General features: G+C 43.9%; 1 protein-coding gene across 2 annotated transcripts in view; it reads left to right on the forward strand.

Annotated features, from left to right (window-relative positions):
* dock2 (dedicator of cytokinesis 2) overlaps positions 1–16,697 on the forward strand; it is a 178,585-nt gene that overhangs the window by 82,942 nt on the left and 78,946 nt on the right. For both annotated transcript variants that reach the window (XM_079502580.1, XM_079502579.1), the window contains 2 exons: positions 10,904–11,046; positions 15,630–15,725. In XM_079502580.1, the coding sequence (XP_079358706.1) occupies positions 10,904–11,046; positions 15,630–15,725 (239 nt within the window). The remainder of the gene's footprint in view (positions 1–10,903; positions 11,047–15,629; positions 15,726–16,697) is intronic.

Here is a 16,697-nt window from a genome sequence, read left to right on the forward strand (position 1 = left end):
TTTGACTGGCTCTGTTCCAGACAGTAAATGGGACTCATAGTGAGTAACCACTGCATCATCCATCTGCACAGGGGGATGTTTTAGTGTGTCTGGGAGACATGATCTGTCTTACCAGGATGTAGGTGGAGGTGATAGATATCCAGTCAGGACTGCAAGCAGTGGTGGAAAACGTACTCAAATGTTTTACTAAAGTAAAACTATCAATACTACAATGCAGAACTTTAATGGACGGAATTCAAAATGTACTTGCGTAAAAGTACATAAGTATTTGGTATCAAAATGTCAAAACTCTTTCACTGCCAAGAGTAAATAATGATTTAATTCACCCAGTGCCAGTGATTTTCCGTTTGTCCTTACCTTTAAATTAGTCACAGAATATTCATGTCCACTACGATCGATCCTCTGATTGTTGATAATTACAGTGATGTTCGCTGGGTCAAACCATCTGTTCAATAGTAAATTAGAGACAATTGAAAATTGAATGGTGGTCTCCCAATTTCCTGTCCGTCTACTGTACTATCTATATCAATAAGAGGCACAGAGCGCACTTGCCGAGCAGATAATGGCTGATGAACGCATATACCAGTGTTGTGGTCGTGTATGGGGACTTTAACAAGGCAAATCTGAGCCGGGCTCTCCCCAAATATCGGCAGGAAGTTAAATGTCCCACTCGAGGAGAGAGGACACTAGACCACTGCTACTGTACCATCAGGTACGCCTACCATTCCCTGAGCTGCGCTGGGCAAATCTGACCATGACATTGTCCATTTGATCCCATCCTACAGGCAGAGACTAAAACTGTCAAAGCCTGTGGTGTGGTACAAAACATGGAACTGCGAGGCTAAGGAGTGAACCAGCGCCTGGTTGGAGCGGGCTGGCTGTGACGAGGGGTATGTGGAGTGGGCGGGGGCTGAGGCTGGAAACAACTTGGATGCGTACACTGACACCGTATTGTCATTCGTCAGCTATTGTGAGGAAGTGTGTGTTCCAACTCGGATCAGGGTCAGTTACAACAATGACCGCTCAGCTCAGAATGCTGAGGCTGGAGAAGGAGGCAGCTGTTAAGAAGGAAAATCACCTGTACTCTGAGAAACTGAAACAACAACTATCAGATGGAAACGCTGCCTCTGTCTGGAAGGGCCTTACACAAATAACAAATAACATATAAACCGAAACCCCCTCAGACCACGGATAACACTCTCCTTGCAAATGAGCTGAAAAAGTTTTACTGCAGATTTGAAAAACTGTCTGCCCCCTCTGCTACTGCGCCCACCTCCCCCCTCCCCTTCCTCCCCCTCTCCAACCACTTTCAACCTCCCCCTCTCCACCCCCGCCCCCCTCTTCGTCTGCCCGCCCATACCTCTCTGTCTCAGAGAGAGAGGTGAACCGCCTGTTTAAGAGACAGAACCCCCGGAAGGCGGCCGGACCGGACGCTGTCTCACCCTCCATCCTGAAGTTCTGTGCTGACTAGCTGTCCCCTGTGTTCAGTAACATCTTCAACACCTCACTGGAGCGCTGTCAGGTACCAGCCTGTTTCAAAGCCTCCACCATCATCCCTGTCCCCAAAAAGCCCAGGATCACAGGCCTAAATGACTACAGACCTGTCGTCCTGACCATAGTTATGAAGGTCTTTGAATGCCTTGTCCTTGCCCTGCAGTTCGCATATAGAGCCAATAGGTCCGTGGACGACGCAGTCAACATGGCTCTAGTCTACACTACGTCCTGGAACATCTGGACACTGCGGGGATCAGCTATGCCTGGATTCTGTATGTGGACTTCAGACACTTCGACACCCTCACGAAAAAGGCCCAGAAGAGAGGAAATTCCACCTCCCAAGGACCTTGCTGGTTAATTTCTACACTGCCATCATAGAGTCCATCATCACCCTCGCCATCACTGTTTGGTTCCCCGCTGCAGCTGCCAAGGACAAGGCCAAGCTGCAGCGGGTGATAAGATCAGCAGAGAGGGTGATTGACTGCCCTGTGCCCCCCCCCCCCCCCCCCCCCCCCCTTGAGGCCCTGTTTAGGAGTAGGGCTTTGAGGAGGGCCTGGAAGATCATAGATGACCCCTCACACCCATGCCACAGTCTTTTTGCCCCGCTTCCCTCAGGCAGGAGGTTGCGTTCCCTAAAGTCTATGAAGGCCCGACATTCAAACGGCTTTTTCCCCACGGCTATCCAGCTCCTCAATGCTGCTGGTGTCTGACACCCTTCTATCCTCCCTCCATCCTCACTCAGAGTGAATATGGACTGACTTGTGCTGTCTGACCTGAACACTTGAACTCTCTGCACTTTATATTTATTCACTATTCACTTCAGTCTTTCATTTCATTCATTCAGTCTTTTGCACTTGTCCTAATGTTGTTGTAACTGCACTCTGCTGTCCACCAAACCAAATTCCTAACTTGTTTACATGTCATGGCAATAAAGGCTTTTGATTCTGATTCTGAATAAAGAAGCCCCAAAAATATATTAGGAAAAAATCTGCCATTTTCAAATGGCCAAAATCTATATAGGGCTAAAGTGGTTCATGTATGTTTTGTAATAATAATGACGATCTACAAAGGAACTAACTAAAGATTTCAGATAATTGTAGTGGAGTAAAAGTAATTGTCTCCACCAGCCGAAAGAATGGGGAGAGTATGTTTTGCACTCTGTCCTTGTGTCTGTGTGTCCTTCTGTCCTTCTGTGAACACTCTGGCACCGTTGGCATGATCACAGCAAAACTCTGCACATACACTCCCTGGATGCCAGAGCTGAACCTCTGCCCATTTTCATATGGGCCTGTTACCAGGAGGCCCATATTTGCAAAACATTTTTTGTCATTACACCTACAGATTTTGTCCAAACATCACGCAAATTGGTACACGGTCTCTCTACAGATATTCAACGAAACTGGTCTTTCAGAGATTGTTCATACTCCATCCTGATTGGCTAAGATTGTCTTCCAAAGTTCGCACGAGTGCTCAGTTTTTAAGAAAAAGCCGCAAATCATGAAGACATCGTGTGATTTCTGTGACATTTTGCATGCACATGTGTATGTGTAACTTTGTATGCATGCACACTCCCTAGAGGCCAAGGACAAACCTTTGCCCTGTATTTTTCACATCTGCTCTTTATAGCGCCACCAGGAGGCCTGACTTATGTAAAACACATTATATTACTCACGCTAATTGGTACACATGATCTCTATAGTCATGTGATCAAGATGGGTCTGTTAGATTTTTCATATTCCATCGTACCAAAGTTTACAGGAGTGCCGCAAAACGTGAACGCAGCGTCCGATTGTGGTGACACTGTGCATGCATTATCCCACTAGGCTGAGGAAGAAATGCCACTTGACTTTTTTTAAAACGCTCGTATCCTCTGAGATGTAATGGAGTAGAAGTAAAAGTACTGAACATTTGAAATACTCCAGTAAAAGTAAACAATAAGTACATTACTTGAGTAGATGTACTTGGCTACTTTACACCACTGACTGCAAGTCAGACAGAGGCCTTCATGTAGCCTCAGAAGTCCATCGACCTGGACTACAGTCACAGAGTCAGCAACCTTACGAGAAAATACAGATCAAAATCAGCTTGGTTCAGCTTGGTTGTATTTAATAGTTTCAGCTTCAGTTCAGTTTCAGGATTAGTGCTTGCCTGTGTGTTTATCCTGTCTTCGGCTGTGTGTGTGTGTGCGTGTGCGTGTGCGTGCGCGTGTGTGTGTTAGATAAGGAAATGTTTAGCAGCATTGCACTGCCTCCCAGACAGTCTGCGTCCCATTGCTAGTCACCATAGGGCCCTGCTGACTTCCCTTGCACAGCTCAATTGATTTAGTACCGTGTTCCTCCATGGGCAATGACATGCACCTGAGACACAGACATACACACACACACACACACCACACACACACACACACACACACACACACACACACACACCTTGCACGGCTCAATTGATTTAGTACTGTGTTCCACCATGGACTATGCCACACACCTGAGGCACACACGCACGCACGCACGCGCGCACACGCACACGCACACACAAACACTTTTTGCACATGTACAGTTGTACACCACCTGAGGAGTAGGTAGAACATTTAAGAAAAGATAGAAAACTGCATTCATGCATGAATGCAGTTTCTTTTTCTTTTTTGTTTGGACTAAAATGCTATTTTAGCATGCTATTTTAGCATTTTAGTGATCAACAGTTTTCAACTAAATCTCTCTTTAAAGTCTTTCAGTTCTTTATTTATTTTAGTTTAAAAATCAATTGCCCATTTCATTCCAGTTATTGCTGCCACATGAATTTCAGTTGAAGTGCACAATATTTCACTGTTGGCATCTACCGCTATCAAAATGTCTTGTTTTGTTAGTGTCAACTCTCTCGAATGACAAAAACAAAATCACACCTGTGTGAACTGAGCGGTGCAACTACACATGTATTGTTATAGTTACTGTACTGTGCTCTGTACTGTATTTTAATGTACTGTGTACGAGCCTTCCCGCGTCCCGGGAACATCCAGACCGCCAGGAACGCCCCCAGGGGGGCGGCCCAGTTCCGGCAAGCCTTCCCGCGTCCGAAACGGTTGAGAAATGACAGAGTTACCGTGTTGCAGCTTTCCGTGCTCTGACACGTATACACACATACATACATACGGAACACATAGCTGCTTAATGGAGCGAAGGCACTGCTCAAAAATCAACATACATTATAGTATACCATTGGTTCTTAAAATGTGGTCCAGGGACCGTCAGGGTTCCTTACACGTAACTGTACCTTTCAATTTGGTTCTATTTGTATACTCTCAGAGTTGTGGGGGTCCTTGAAATTAAAAGGTTTGAGAACTATTGCTGCATGACTACATGAGCAAATTGGATCCTGCACCTACATTCCATTACATTACCCCTCCACAGATGCAACTGGTTCAAGGTGAAACCTGGTCCTTGAAAATCGTCAGCATAGACAACTTTCATCATTCTTGGCTCCTACACTAACACTACAAGCAGGAAGGTATCATGCGAAATGACACCTCCCCCCCCCCCACCTGCTCTCCATTTCACCCTGTCTCACCCTCCCACCATCAACCAGCAGAGGATATCAGCTGGGTCCATTTGCAGAATCAATGAAAATGAAAAAGCGGGTGCCTTTGGGTGTTATTTCCCTAGAGACGGGAGTTAGCCCGTCGTTTAATGGTGTGGCCAACTATACTGTTGTGCATTTGGATCGATTCCCGGCCTATAAATGACACAATAGTGTCACCATTAAAACAGGACCCATTGTTTTGTCCGAAAGCACAAATAGATGATGAATCTGTGCTTCGGCGGTTGGAACAGATTTAGCAGTGTGATTATTCAAATACAAAACAGGCCGTGGCATGGAGGTCACCTTCCTGTGCCAACAGGGATGTTCTCTTGCTCTTCTTTGTTGATCAGTCACGAAGGAGCACTGGGGGAAAGGTTCACTAATGACGACTTCTGTTTAACATCGTTATGGCTTTTTTTTTAACCCTCTGCTGTTAGTTCATTTGATGTACGTGCATCCTTCACGTCATCTACCCCTCCCTCCTCCTGTATTTCTTTCTCGTTCGCTTCCCCCTGCTCTCATCCTCTCGTTCCCTCGCCTATGGCATTGATTCTCTCTTTTCTCCCAATTTATGTCTCTCCACACAGTAATGAAAAAAGTAATGTGGCTCAAGTATCGGTTTCTCTTTCTTTGTCCCTCTCTCTCTTATTCCACGACGTCTTTCGCCACGTCTACACAGTGACGGAGAAATTGCGTAATGTGCTCTACCTCTCTCTTCACCCTGCCGCCAACTCTGTGTCTGTCTGTCTGTCTGTCTGTCTGTCTGTCTGTCTGTCTGTCTGTCTGTCTGTCTGTCTGTCTGTCTGTCTGTCTGTCTGTCTGTCTGTCTGTCTGTCTGTCTGTTTGTCCCTCCCTGTCGTTCTCTCTTCAGTGATGGAGTGTGTGTGTTGGAATGCAGGTCTACTCAGCATGCTTATAGTTGGCTCCGTTAATAATGGAGCTAACGAGCATCCACCTAAATGAGCTTTTAATGGACTTTGTCTACCTGCGGCTAGACAAAGAGAAGGATTGAATGGAGGAGTAGAGGAACGGATAGGAAGCGAGAGAGAATGGAGTGTAAGAGACGAGACGAGGGCTGTAGAAAGAAGAGTGGTTGATATGAGACGAAGAGACATAAGGGTAGAGATTAAAAGCAAAAAAGCAAGGACACTCTCAGAACAGCACTGCAGACCTCCACCAAGGTGGCAGTTTGTCTATAAGGTGCTGTAGTTCTGGCTCCATCAATGTCAACTTTTGCCTAATATGATTTCCCCTTTCAAAGTATTGTGGTGGTGTGCTAATCTTTTGGCCCGTTGCAGTGAAATGTGATTCATTCATAATGGTTATGGTCAAGATATCCATGAATGCGAAATAAAATAAAAGCCTGGGTACCGAGGCTGACAGACAGACAGGCAGCACCATTACTCAAGGCTGTATAATTGTACACCAGTATTCATGGGCTAAGTTACTAATCTGATGTATTCGTAACCGTCTCTCTTAACATTACAAGACTGCAGAGAGTATCTGCACAGGTTTATTTTTTTCTTCCCAAGGTGATTGTAATGGTGCAACGTTTCAACCTCAAAGGTTTACGTCAGGTACATCATTCATCATGATGAAGAAGACTTTGAGGTTGAAATGTCGCACTATTAAAATCACCTTGGGAGCAGAAAAAAAAAAGCTGTGTGGATAATTCTCATTTGCTATTTTTTGTATCCTGCACCTGTTGACTGTTAACTATAAACATGAATGTTTCTAAGTGATGTGCATACAGGCAGTATACGACTAAATCACATGCAGTTGGCATAGTGAGTTTGAACGTGAACATTGAAAGTGGATTATGAGTTCACATCGAGGATTGCCATCTGTGTCTTCTGTCCAGAGTCCTGTCCTGTGTCCCATGTACTGTCACCTAAACTCTGAGAATGCCTAATAATGCCTGGAACACTGCATGCCGTATGTGCTGGAACACACTGGAACACACTGCATGCCGTATGTGCGTGTAATAATGCCTGGAACACTGCATGCCGTATGTGCGTGTAATAATGCCTGGAACACTGCATGCCGTATGTGCGTGTAATAATGCCTGGAACACACTGCATGCCGTATGTGCGTGTAATAATGCCTGGAACACACTGCATGCCGTATGTGCGTGTAATAATGCCTGGAACACACTGCATGCCGTATGTGCGTGCCGGAATGTCTTATGTTTCCTTTCAGTAGCCGTGTTAACGGGTCACACTGCCTTGCAGCGCGGCTTCACAGTGCAGCTGCTGCGCTGCAGTGGCATTATACAATCTATTGTAGAGATTCTGTATGGAGCCTATCTTTTCTACATGCCTCTCACAGAAAGCAACTAAATTGACCATGAATTAATTGTCATATTGACGCCATACCAGCGTTATTTGCATAACCGGTTCCTTTCGCTTTTTTTCAACCGTATCAACAGATTGTCAGACCAATGAAAGTAAAGATTTACAAGGAAAACAATGTGCTTTATCTCATCAGAGCAGATCTGATTACTTTCTGGTCAGAATGTATCTGTCTTTCTGCACATGGTGAATGCCTACGAGTTTCACGTAAAGATGGTTACTCAATCATGTTTTTATCACTTGCGGAATATAGCAAAAATCAAACCAATCCTCACTTCTCAACATCTGGAAAAAATGCCTTTTTCTCGTCCTGTCTTGACTACTGCAATGGTCTCTACACCAGGGGTTCCTAAAGTGGGGTCCGGGGACCCCCAGGGGTCCTTGAGGGAGTTCCAGGGGGTACCCAGCTAAAGGATAGTTTGGAACCAAATGGACCCTTATGGGTCTGTAACTCTGAGAGTGTACAAATGGAACCATTTGTACACTCTCAGAGTTACATTCATATAGATTTTTCAATATAAATCGAGGGTCCCAGAGATAGAAATGACATTAAATGGGGGTCTGTAGACTAATATGCATGTCAAACTGGGGGTCCTTGAAATTAAACTGGTTGAGAATCACTGCTAGAGCCATCAAAATCTTCTCTTATGGGGGTCCCTGGCATATCTTTTTCAAATGGGGGTCCGCGGGCTAGTTAGTGTCAATTTGGGGGTCCTTGACATGAAAAGGTTTGGGAACCACTGCTCTACTCTACCCTTAGCTGTTCCTCTTTTCACAAACTAATTAGTACAGAATACAGAATACCGCCGCAACACAAACCGCAGAGCACATATATCACCGGTACTGGCTGCACTTCACTGGCTCCCTGAATCGATTTTAAATTTATTTTAATAACCTATCTAAGGCATTACATGGCCTAGCCCCAGTTTATATCTCGGAATTACGTACTGGTGGCAAAGCCAAATGTGAGATCTCTCAGGTCCTCTGACAAAGCCCTCCTGAAGATTCCTGCGACCAAACTCGTAACCAAGGGGAACCGGGCCTTTGCAGTGGTTGCTCCCACACTGTGGAATGCCCTACCCTTATCGATTAGAAACGCTGAGTCTGTTGACGGTTTTAAGATCTTGTTAAAAACACATTTATTTAGGTTACATTTTGTCTTCTACATTTTTTATCTGACCTTCTTCAATGTTGTCAATTCATGTTTTGCTTTTATTTCTCGTTGTGTTATTGCTTCTGTGTGCCTTGTTTTAACTTGATTGTTTTATATTGTTGTTTCACTGTACAGCAATTTGTAACTTACTGTACTTACTACTTACTTACTTACAACAGTGGCTCGTAAATAAAGTACACAACATGAAGCAGAGCTTCAATGGGAACTTCCAATCTAGACACCTCTAACATAATATATATAATTATATATTTTAAATGATGAACAATAACTGATTAATTTCATTACAAATCACCCCATAACATTTATACAGTGCATGATGGCAGAGTGCAGGCTAAATATTATTTCTGTCTCAAATATGAGTGATGAGTTGTTTGATTTTCTCTGAGAGAGAATTAACAAAATGCAAAATTGGAATGTGGGGGGAAAGAAATGCCTTGCCTCCTCCCAACTGAGTGTGGGGACTGGGGATTACATTTAGTTTAACTTTAGTTTTTATAGTATAATGTGTTGGTCACGTTTTATGTTGTAATGGCTTTATTATTCGTTTTTTAATTTTAGAGGTATTACAGTAACTCCCAGAGTTCACTGCCAGAGTAAATAATTATTTCATTCACCCAGTGACAGCGATTTTCCGTCACAGAATAATTATTTATGGTCTTTTATATAGTAACCGTGTATGTGTGTACTGTGATTTCTTGTTGTCTTGTATATTGCCATAATATTTTATACTCAAATTATAAAACAACACACAAAATACAGAGTAACAACAAAATATGTATTTATGATTTTCCAAAACAGAAAACACAACTGGATGTCTACAATGATTTGTGTAGAATAAACAATAGAAAATAGGCATGCACTGTAAAGGAAAGGGAAATAACTGCATCATTATCTTCTTGGGTTGTTGTCTGGCCTATTGATCTATAATGATGCAGCATAGCAGGTGAAGTATCACCTACAGTTGGGTGCCACCGATATTGTCCCTTATCATTTGACCCATTTAGGCCTGACCTCAAAATTTTAAAAAAATCCTTCTAAATCCTCCAGTTTTCTGAAATAAATATTTTCACGATTTTTCAAAAATAGCAGACCTACAAGCTCGTAGCGCGCCACTCGGTGGCGCGCTATGAGCTTGTAGATCTGCTATTTTTCAATAGCTAAATTATAACATAATGTTTAAAACACCAAAAGGGGTTCCCGCCCAAAATGGGTTAACTGTCCTTTTGCGCAGATCACGCAAACCTCAGCAAAAAGAAAAGGACAATATCGATGGCCTCCAACTGTAGAATGGTGAATCCAGGGCCCTCTGCTGTTAAATCGCCACATTCCTTCTCCATACCCTGTAATAGTGGTAACCATGCATGCGGATTACGCAACTTTCCTTTTCCAGACAGAAAGAAACTCCTCAATCGGATTTAGAAATGGGGTGTATGATAGGAGATAAAGAGCCGGAAATTGTGTGTGATTAATGAACCAGCTGAGGACCAGAGAAGCGATATGGAAACATATCTGCCTCATCTGACCTAACATTGCAGCCATTCTCAGAGTATGCTTAATTGCTTATTCCAGGGGTTCCCAAAGGTGGGGTCGGTTTACGGGATAAGGACGGTAGGGTCGCACATTTATTTTGGGTCATCAAAAATTTTATTTATTTTTTTGTATTTTTGTGAAATACAATGTAAAAATCACACCCGTGTGAAGTGAGGGGCGCTCTTATCATCGTACATCATCCAATACATTTTTTATATACTTCCTCATGAATTAATTTGACATAAGAACTTAGTGTGCATCGTTAAGGAGCTGTCCATCTATCTTATCCATCTATCCATCTATCCATCTATCCTTCCATCCATCCATCCATCCATTCAATCTACATGTAGATGGAGCCAAACTTATGTGATATAAATACAGTATATAAAATCACACCCGTGTGAAGTGAGGGGCGCTAATATATTAAAGTCTAACTCATGTTGCTATGATTAGGTGATGTAATGGTGATGTAAAACAAACAGTGCCAACACAAACATTACATTTTCTTTATTGTTAATGGCATTTAATGTTTGTGTTATGGAAAAGATGACAATTTCCATTCATTGTCAATGGCGTTTTTAAAACAAACATTGAACTAAAACCAAACATTAAACCTGTATATAGGAGATCCGGCCGGGGAAACCCTCCCCTGTCAGGTGAAAAGAAGCAACTTGGACTTCTCATGCATAGAAGCCCCCCCCCTCCCCTTTCCTTTGATTAGGCTTATGTGTTTGTGTGCTTATGTGTTTGTTTCTGTACCTTTGTTTCCCGCCTCATGCAGAGTGTCGTGATGTGCTGTTACCCATGATGCTTCGGGAGCTGAGAGGGGCGCTAGTCAGCATGGCGGATGGACCTCATGACGAGAGGACAGACAGCCTGGAGCTGCTCAACAACATCCTAGAGGTCGTCAGCAGAGACAATGTGGTGAGACTCTGCTTCTCTATCTCTATCTATATCTCTCTCTCTCTCTCTCTCTCTGGGAGATACTGTACAGTATTATAAAGAGTTGACAAAAACAAACCCTTCTGTCCATGCCCTTAATCTGAAGAAACCTCCCTTTTTCCAGAGCATCTTTGAGCTACCACTGACCTCCTTTGTACCCCTATTGTGCTTGCTTTTAAAGCAGTACTACAGTGCATCGCCTTAAGCAGCTTTAGTTTCAGTTTTTTTCAGTTATGGGGTGGAAGCAAGCAGCCCCTGACCAATTAGACGCAAACACAGCAGCCAAATTCCAGTTAGCTAGACTTTGAAGACCCACACGGATACAAAAACTGATACAAAGACCCACCAGCACGCACACAAAGTTATATGACTTTATCTCTTATTTATTTAGTTGGATACCACCAATGAAGCATGAGTCACTGTAGACAGAACTAGGTGGGGAGGAGACATAATGAAACTCCAGCGTGATGAGATGCATTTGTCAGTTGATTGGTAAGTGAAAGATGGATGGGAGGCATTGAGAAGTCAATGAGAACCAATGGCAGAAACTGGTGTGGGTTTGAATCACGTCGTACACAGAGAAGTGTGTATAGTCTGTACAGTATCCCTTCCATTTCTAAAATGAGTTTTAGAGCATTACGAGGAAGGGCCACAAAAGCCCTTAAGGGATTTTATATGAAACAATAAATCATACAAGCTTTCAGCAACACACTCACATACTGTACCTTTCCTTTTGAATTGTTTATGCTGTGTGTGTGTGTGTGTGTGTGTGTGTGTGTGTGTGTGTGTGTGTGTGTGTGTGTGTGTGTGTGTGTGTGTGTGTGTGTGTGTGTGTGTGTGTGTGTGTGTGTGTGTGTGTGCGTGCGCGTGTGCGCCCATGCGTGCAGTGTATTACTAGACTGGAGAGCAGTTTAATATCAAGTCTGAACTTAGGGGTTGGCAATGCTTTAACTCTTCAAACAGTAACTGTGATTGTTGTTAAGACCACACACACTTTACTTGTTTCTCCGGATGAAAAAACGTTCCACTTCAGTTTCTCTTGTGCTGGAGTAAACACACACACGTGCGCACACACACACACGCACACACGCACACACACGCACACGCTTGCGCGCACGTCTAACTGAAAGAGCAACAAGTATATAATATGAAGGATTAGTTTTTTAACTGTCAGAGGGAAAATGAAGGAGAACAATGAAAGAAATGAAAAGCTGTTCACTGCCAGGTGGAGGAGATGATGAATACGAAGGATGAAAAACAATGAAATGAAAAGAAAGAAAGAAAAAAAAAGCCAAACAAACAAGTTGAAGAAGTCTTATATACCGCTGACAGACAAGGATGGAGGGATAGTTTTTCTTTTGGGTCAGAAAACAAGAGGGTTCAGACGGATGATAAAGGTCATCGGTGAGAGACGTGTCAGGGATGAAAGCAGGAAGAGTAGAATGAAGAGTGAAAACATGTGGAGAGAACAATATAAAATAAGATGACCAGTGGGGGGTGTCTGCTGGGTCTACTGGGTCCTTAAACAACTTTCTGTCACTGCTGCTCTCTGAGCCCAGCTGCTACCTCCTTTTTTGCCTTCCGTCTATCTCTGTCTCGTCTCTTCTTCTCTTCTGTCTCTCCCTCTCTCTTTCGTCATGGCGGCTGTTTTGGGGATAGGAGTATAGCTGATTAAGTTGCCAACTGGAGCGATGGAGAAAGTGAGATGGAGAGAGAGTGGGAGATAAAGAGATGGAGAAAGAGATTGAGAGAGTGTGTGAGAGAGAGAGGGAGAGAGAGATGGAGATAGAAGGGAGGCTGAACAGATGCTCTGTCCCGGGGACTAACACTAGGGGAACAACACTGTGTGATCAATAGGAGAGGTCTGTGCTGAATGTCTGATTTTGTGTTGTTTTGGGTGTTTGGGTAGTAGATAGATGACAGAGAGAGAGTCAGACAGACATGTGCATATGAACAACAGGGAGGCCAGTGCTCACTCTGATTTTATCTTCAAAACAAGATTTTATGCATTTAATTCCACCTTCCTGCTGCCAAGAGGGATGATTAACCAGCTGGTCTGCGGCATCAAATAAATGGATAGAGCGTTGTCTTGTGTGTGTGTGTGTGTGTGTGTGTGTGTGTGTGTGTGTGTGTGTGTGTGTGTGTGTGTGTGTGTGTGTGTGTGTGTGTGTGTGTGTGTGTGTGTGTGTGTGTGTGTGTGTGTGTGTGTGCGTGTGTGTGTGCGTGTGCGTGCGTGCTCGCTGTGTAAGCCTGTTTCCACACACAACCAGCTCCACACAACACAACCATAACAAATAAGAGGCCAAAAATACCAACAGTGTACCAAACTGATTTGGACTTCCTTAGAATCAACAGCTGCCCCCATCTGTGTGCGTAGACTCGTACATCCTCATAAACATGCTTGTGCATGCCTTCGTTTGTCTTGCTGACATGCGACACGCACACACGCACACACACACACACACACACACACACACACACACACACACACACACACACACACAAGCAGACACAAGCAGACACAAGCGTGCGGATAATATAACACGCACGCACGCACGCACGCACGCACGCACGCACGCACGCACGCACGCACGCACGCACGCACAGATAATATAACACACACTTGCACACGCACATTTACACGCGCGCACACACATATTGACACACTTTATCATCTCCTCTGTACCCAGTGGCTCAGTGCCTCTATGGTTTAATTATGTCTGCCTGGGTTTAATCAAGTCTCTAAATCTTCCACCACCGTGCAATGACACACACATGCACAGTGTGGTATTTCCTCCTTTATCAAGACTTTTCTGCTTTATCAATATCAGAAAGATGAAGGAGAATTTCCTTATGAGGTTTTATAGAATGAGGCCACATTAGTTTTAATTGTATTGGTTTATGTTCATCAGAGGCTGTTATGTCCTATAACTCCCAAACACACAAACTCCCTCCTAAATTAATCCAAATTAGGCAATGTAAGAAAATCAATGTTGCATGCAATGTTGCATTCATTACTGATCTAATTTCAATTAACTGGGACCAGTACCAAATCATTTCAAATGTTCACGATGCATGGACATGTTTACACTCAGAACTCATGAAAACTATTGATAAACATGCCCCTTTCAAAACTTTTAAAGTCAAGGGTAGCCATCTTCCATAGATAACATCTGATCTTACAAGCACCATCAGGCAGAGCGATAAAGCATGGGCTGTGTATCATAGGACAAGAGATCCTGCTGACTGGGAGAAATACAGACTGCTGAGAAAGTAAAATCATGAAACTAGGGATGTCCCGATCACGTTTTTTTGCTCCCGATCCGATTCCGATGATTTGATTTTGAGACATACGTATACCGATCTTTCCCGATCCGATCTTTATATTTTTTATATAACACTTATGACATAATCACAATAGCAAATATCCTAATGTATGTCACTCTAGTGTATAGTCTGGTGTGCTGCCTTTCTGTTGTGCTGCCTTTCAATTATTGATATACCTGGGGATGTGCACAAGCAAACTACATGCAGGCTTTTGGGTTAATATGCACTCAGTACTCACAGTTTAACTTTTTGGAGAGGAACACTGCTGATTTCATCTTGTTGGAGAGGAACACTGCTGATTTCATCTTGTTGGAGAGGAACACTGCTGATTTCATCTTGTTGGAGAGGAACACTGCTGATTTCATCTGGTTGGGTGTGTGTCACGACAAGCCGGTCATTTTCGACCCTGCGAACAGTCATTACCACAACAACCATGGGAAGTCCATTTTTACGATGTTACAGCTAAGCTATTTGTGCTAATAACACGACATTTATTCTTGCATTGCACGTGTCAATTTGCGTGCCAGTGCTATGGAGATGATATCCAAAGTGCCCTCGGCTCATAAAACGCTGTCTGTGTCGACACGGCTCTTAATCAAAGTCCTTTATAACTTTGTAGCTGTGAGCCAGGCCTGCGTGTGCTGGTGTTGTCTGTAAAGTGCACCCAGCGGCTGCTGATCCCAGTCCTATAGCCTGCGGGGGCCGTAGCCATGACAACACACTCACAGCCCATAGACCGTGGTCGCATACGTGTGCAGTAACTCCGACACAGTCACAGTCCTATAGCTATTGGGTATCATAACTGTGGCAACAGTGCGGAAAGCACATGGGCTTTGTTGTTGCTGCACATGGGCAGGAACTCTGAAACTCAGATTAATTAAATATGTGTATTTCCAATCTCACTATGGTGCGACTGAGTTTTGCAAAGTTATAAACTGATCGATTTTTTTGAGGGGCGCTAGCCTCTCCTATATTCAGCTATAGTGTAGATTTCTGTCTTACACAAGCATTAAATTCCCATTGACAAATGACAATGAATGGAGAACTTACATCATATGTGGACGAGCAAATCAGCTATTTTTGAAAAGCCTAACAGTGTCTCCATCTCTCTTTCCCCCTCTGTCTGTCTGTCTGTCTGTCTGTCTGTCTGTCTGTCTGTCTGTCTGTCTGTCTGTCTGTCTGTCTGTCTGTCTGTCTGTCTGTCTGTCTGTCTGTCTGTCTGTCTGTCTGTCTTCCAGGGGGAGACGTTCCAGCATGTCCAGGACATTGCAGTGTCTCTCCTCAGGATCATCAACCGGACTGTCATCACCATGGGTCGAGAGCACGCCCTCATCGTAAGTGCTGAATGTTTCTGATCGTTCAAAACCATGCACTGTACTGGACCAGAGAGTGTGTATTGGTTCTGTCTGTGCAGTGTGCTAGGCCTGAGAGTGTGTATTGGTTCTGTGCAGTGTGCTAGGCCTGAGAGTGTGTCTACTCTACTGGGTCATAGACCTACAGTATATTGGACCAGAGAGCGAGTGATATGGTTCTGACCGTGCAGTCTACTGGGCTACTAGCCTGGCCCAGCCTGTGTGCGTTCTGGTCTAGAAGGGCTCTCCTCCCCTCCCCACAGCAGGAACACTGACATCACCAAATTTGGAGCGCCGCCCCTCTGCACTGTTATTGGTTAGCGAAATACAAGGAAGTGGGCTTCCTATGCCAGATCTTCCAATGGGTTTCCCCTGGCTTTAATTTTTGAGCCGAATGCGGACGAAAAAAAAGCCTGGGTACCGAGGCTATACTTGGCTACTGTACCCGATAGTCCAAACGGTTAGGACACATAGCACCTGGGCTCTAATAGAGTTCCCGGTTCGATTCCTGGACCATTTGCTCTATGTCACTCCCCAACTCTCTCCCTGTAACTGACAAATAAAGGTTGAAAAGCCCAACCATCTGTGCCAGTTTTGGTCCAAAGCACAAACAACTAACCCGTCAGATTAAAATACACACCTTTATTGTACATCTGAAGTGTAACAGTTACAAACAGCTGCAACAGCACAGCAAAAGAAAGAGTTGGATAGTGTTGGGTGCCTTACATAATGAGACAGCCTATTAGAATGTGATGCCAGGACCGGCTCTTTGGAAATGGAATGGAATTAAATAGTGTTGCCTGGCAAGCAAATTGCAGGTCCTATAATTTGTGGAACATGGGCCAGCATGTTGTCACTGACTATAATGGCTAGATCCATGTCAGCTGTTCATTTAGCATTTCTAGAATAATTAATGTGTGTGTGTGTGTGTGTGTGTGTGTGTGTGTGTGTGTG

The sequence above is a fragment of the Electrona antarctica genome (assembly GCF_951216825.1).
Source record: "Electrona antarctica genome assembly, chromosome: 1".
NCBI classification, from domain to species: domain Eukaryota; kingdom Metazoa; phylum Chordata; class Actinopteri; order Myctophiformes; family Myctophidae; genus Electrona; species Electrona antarctica.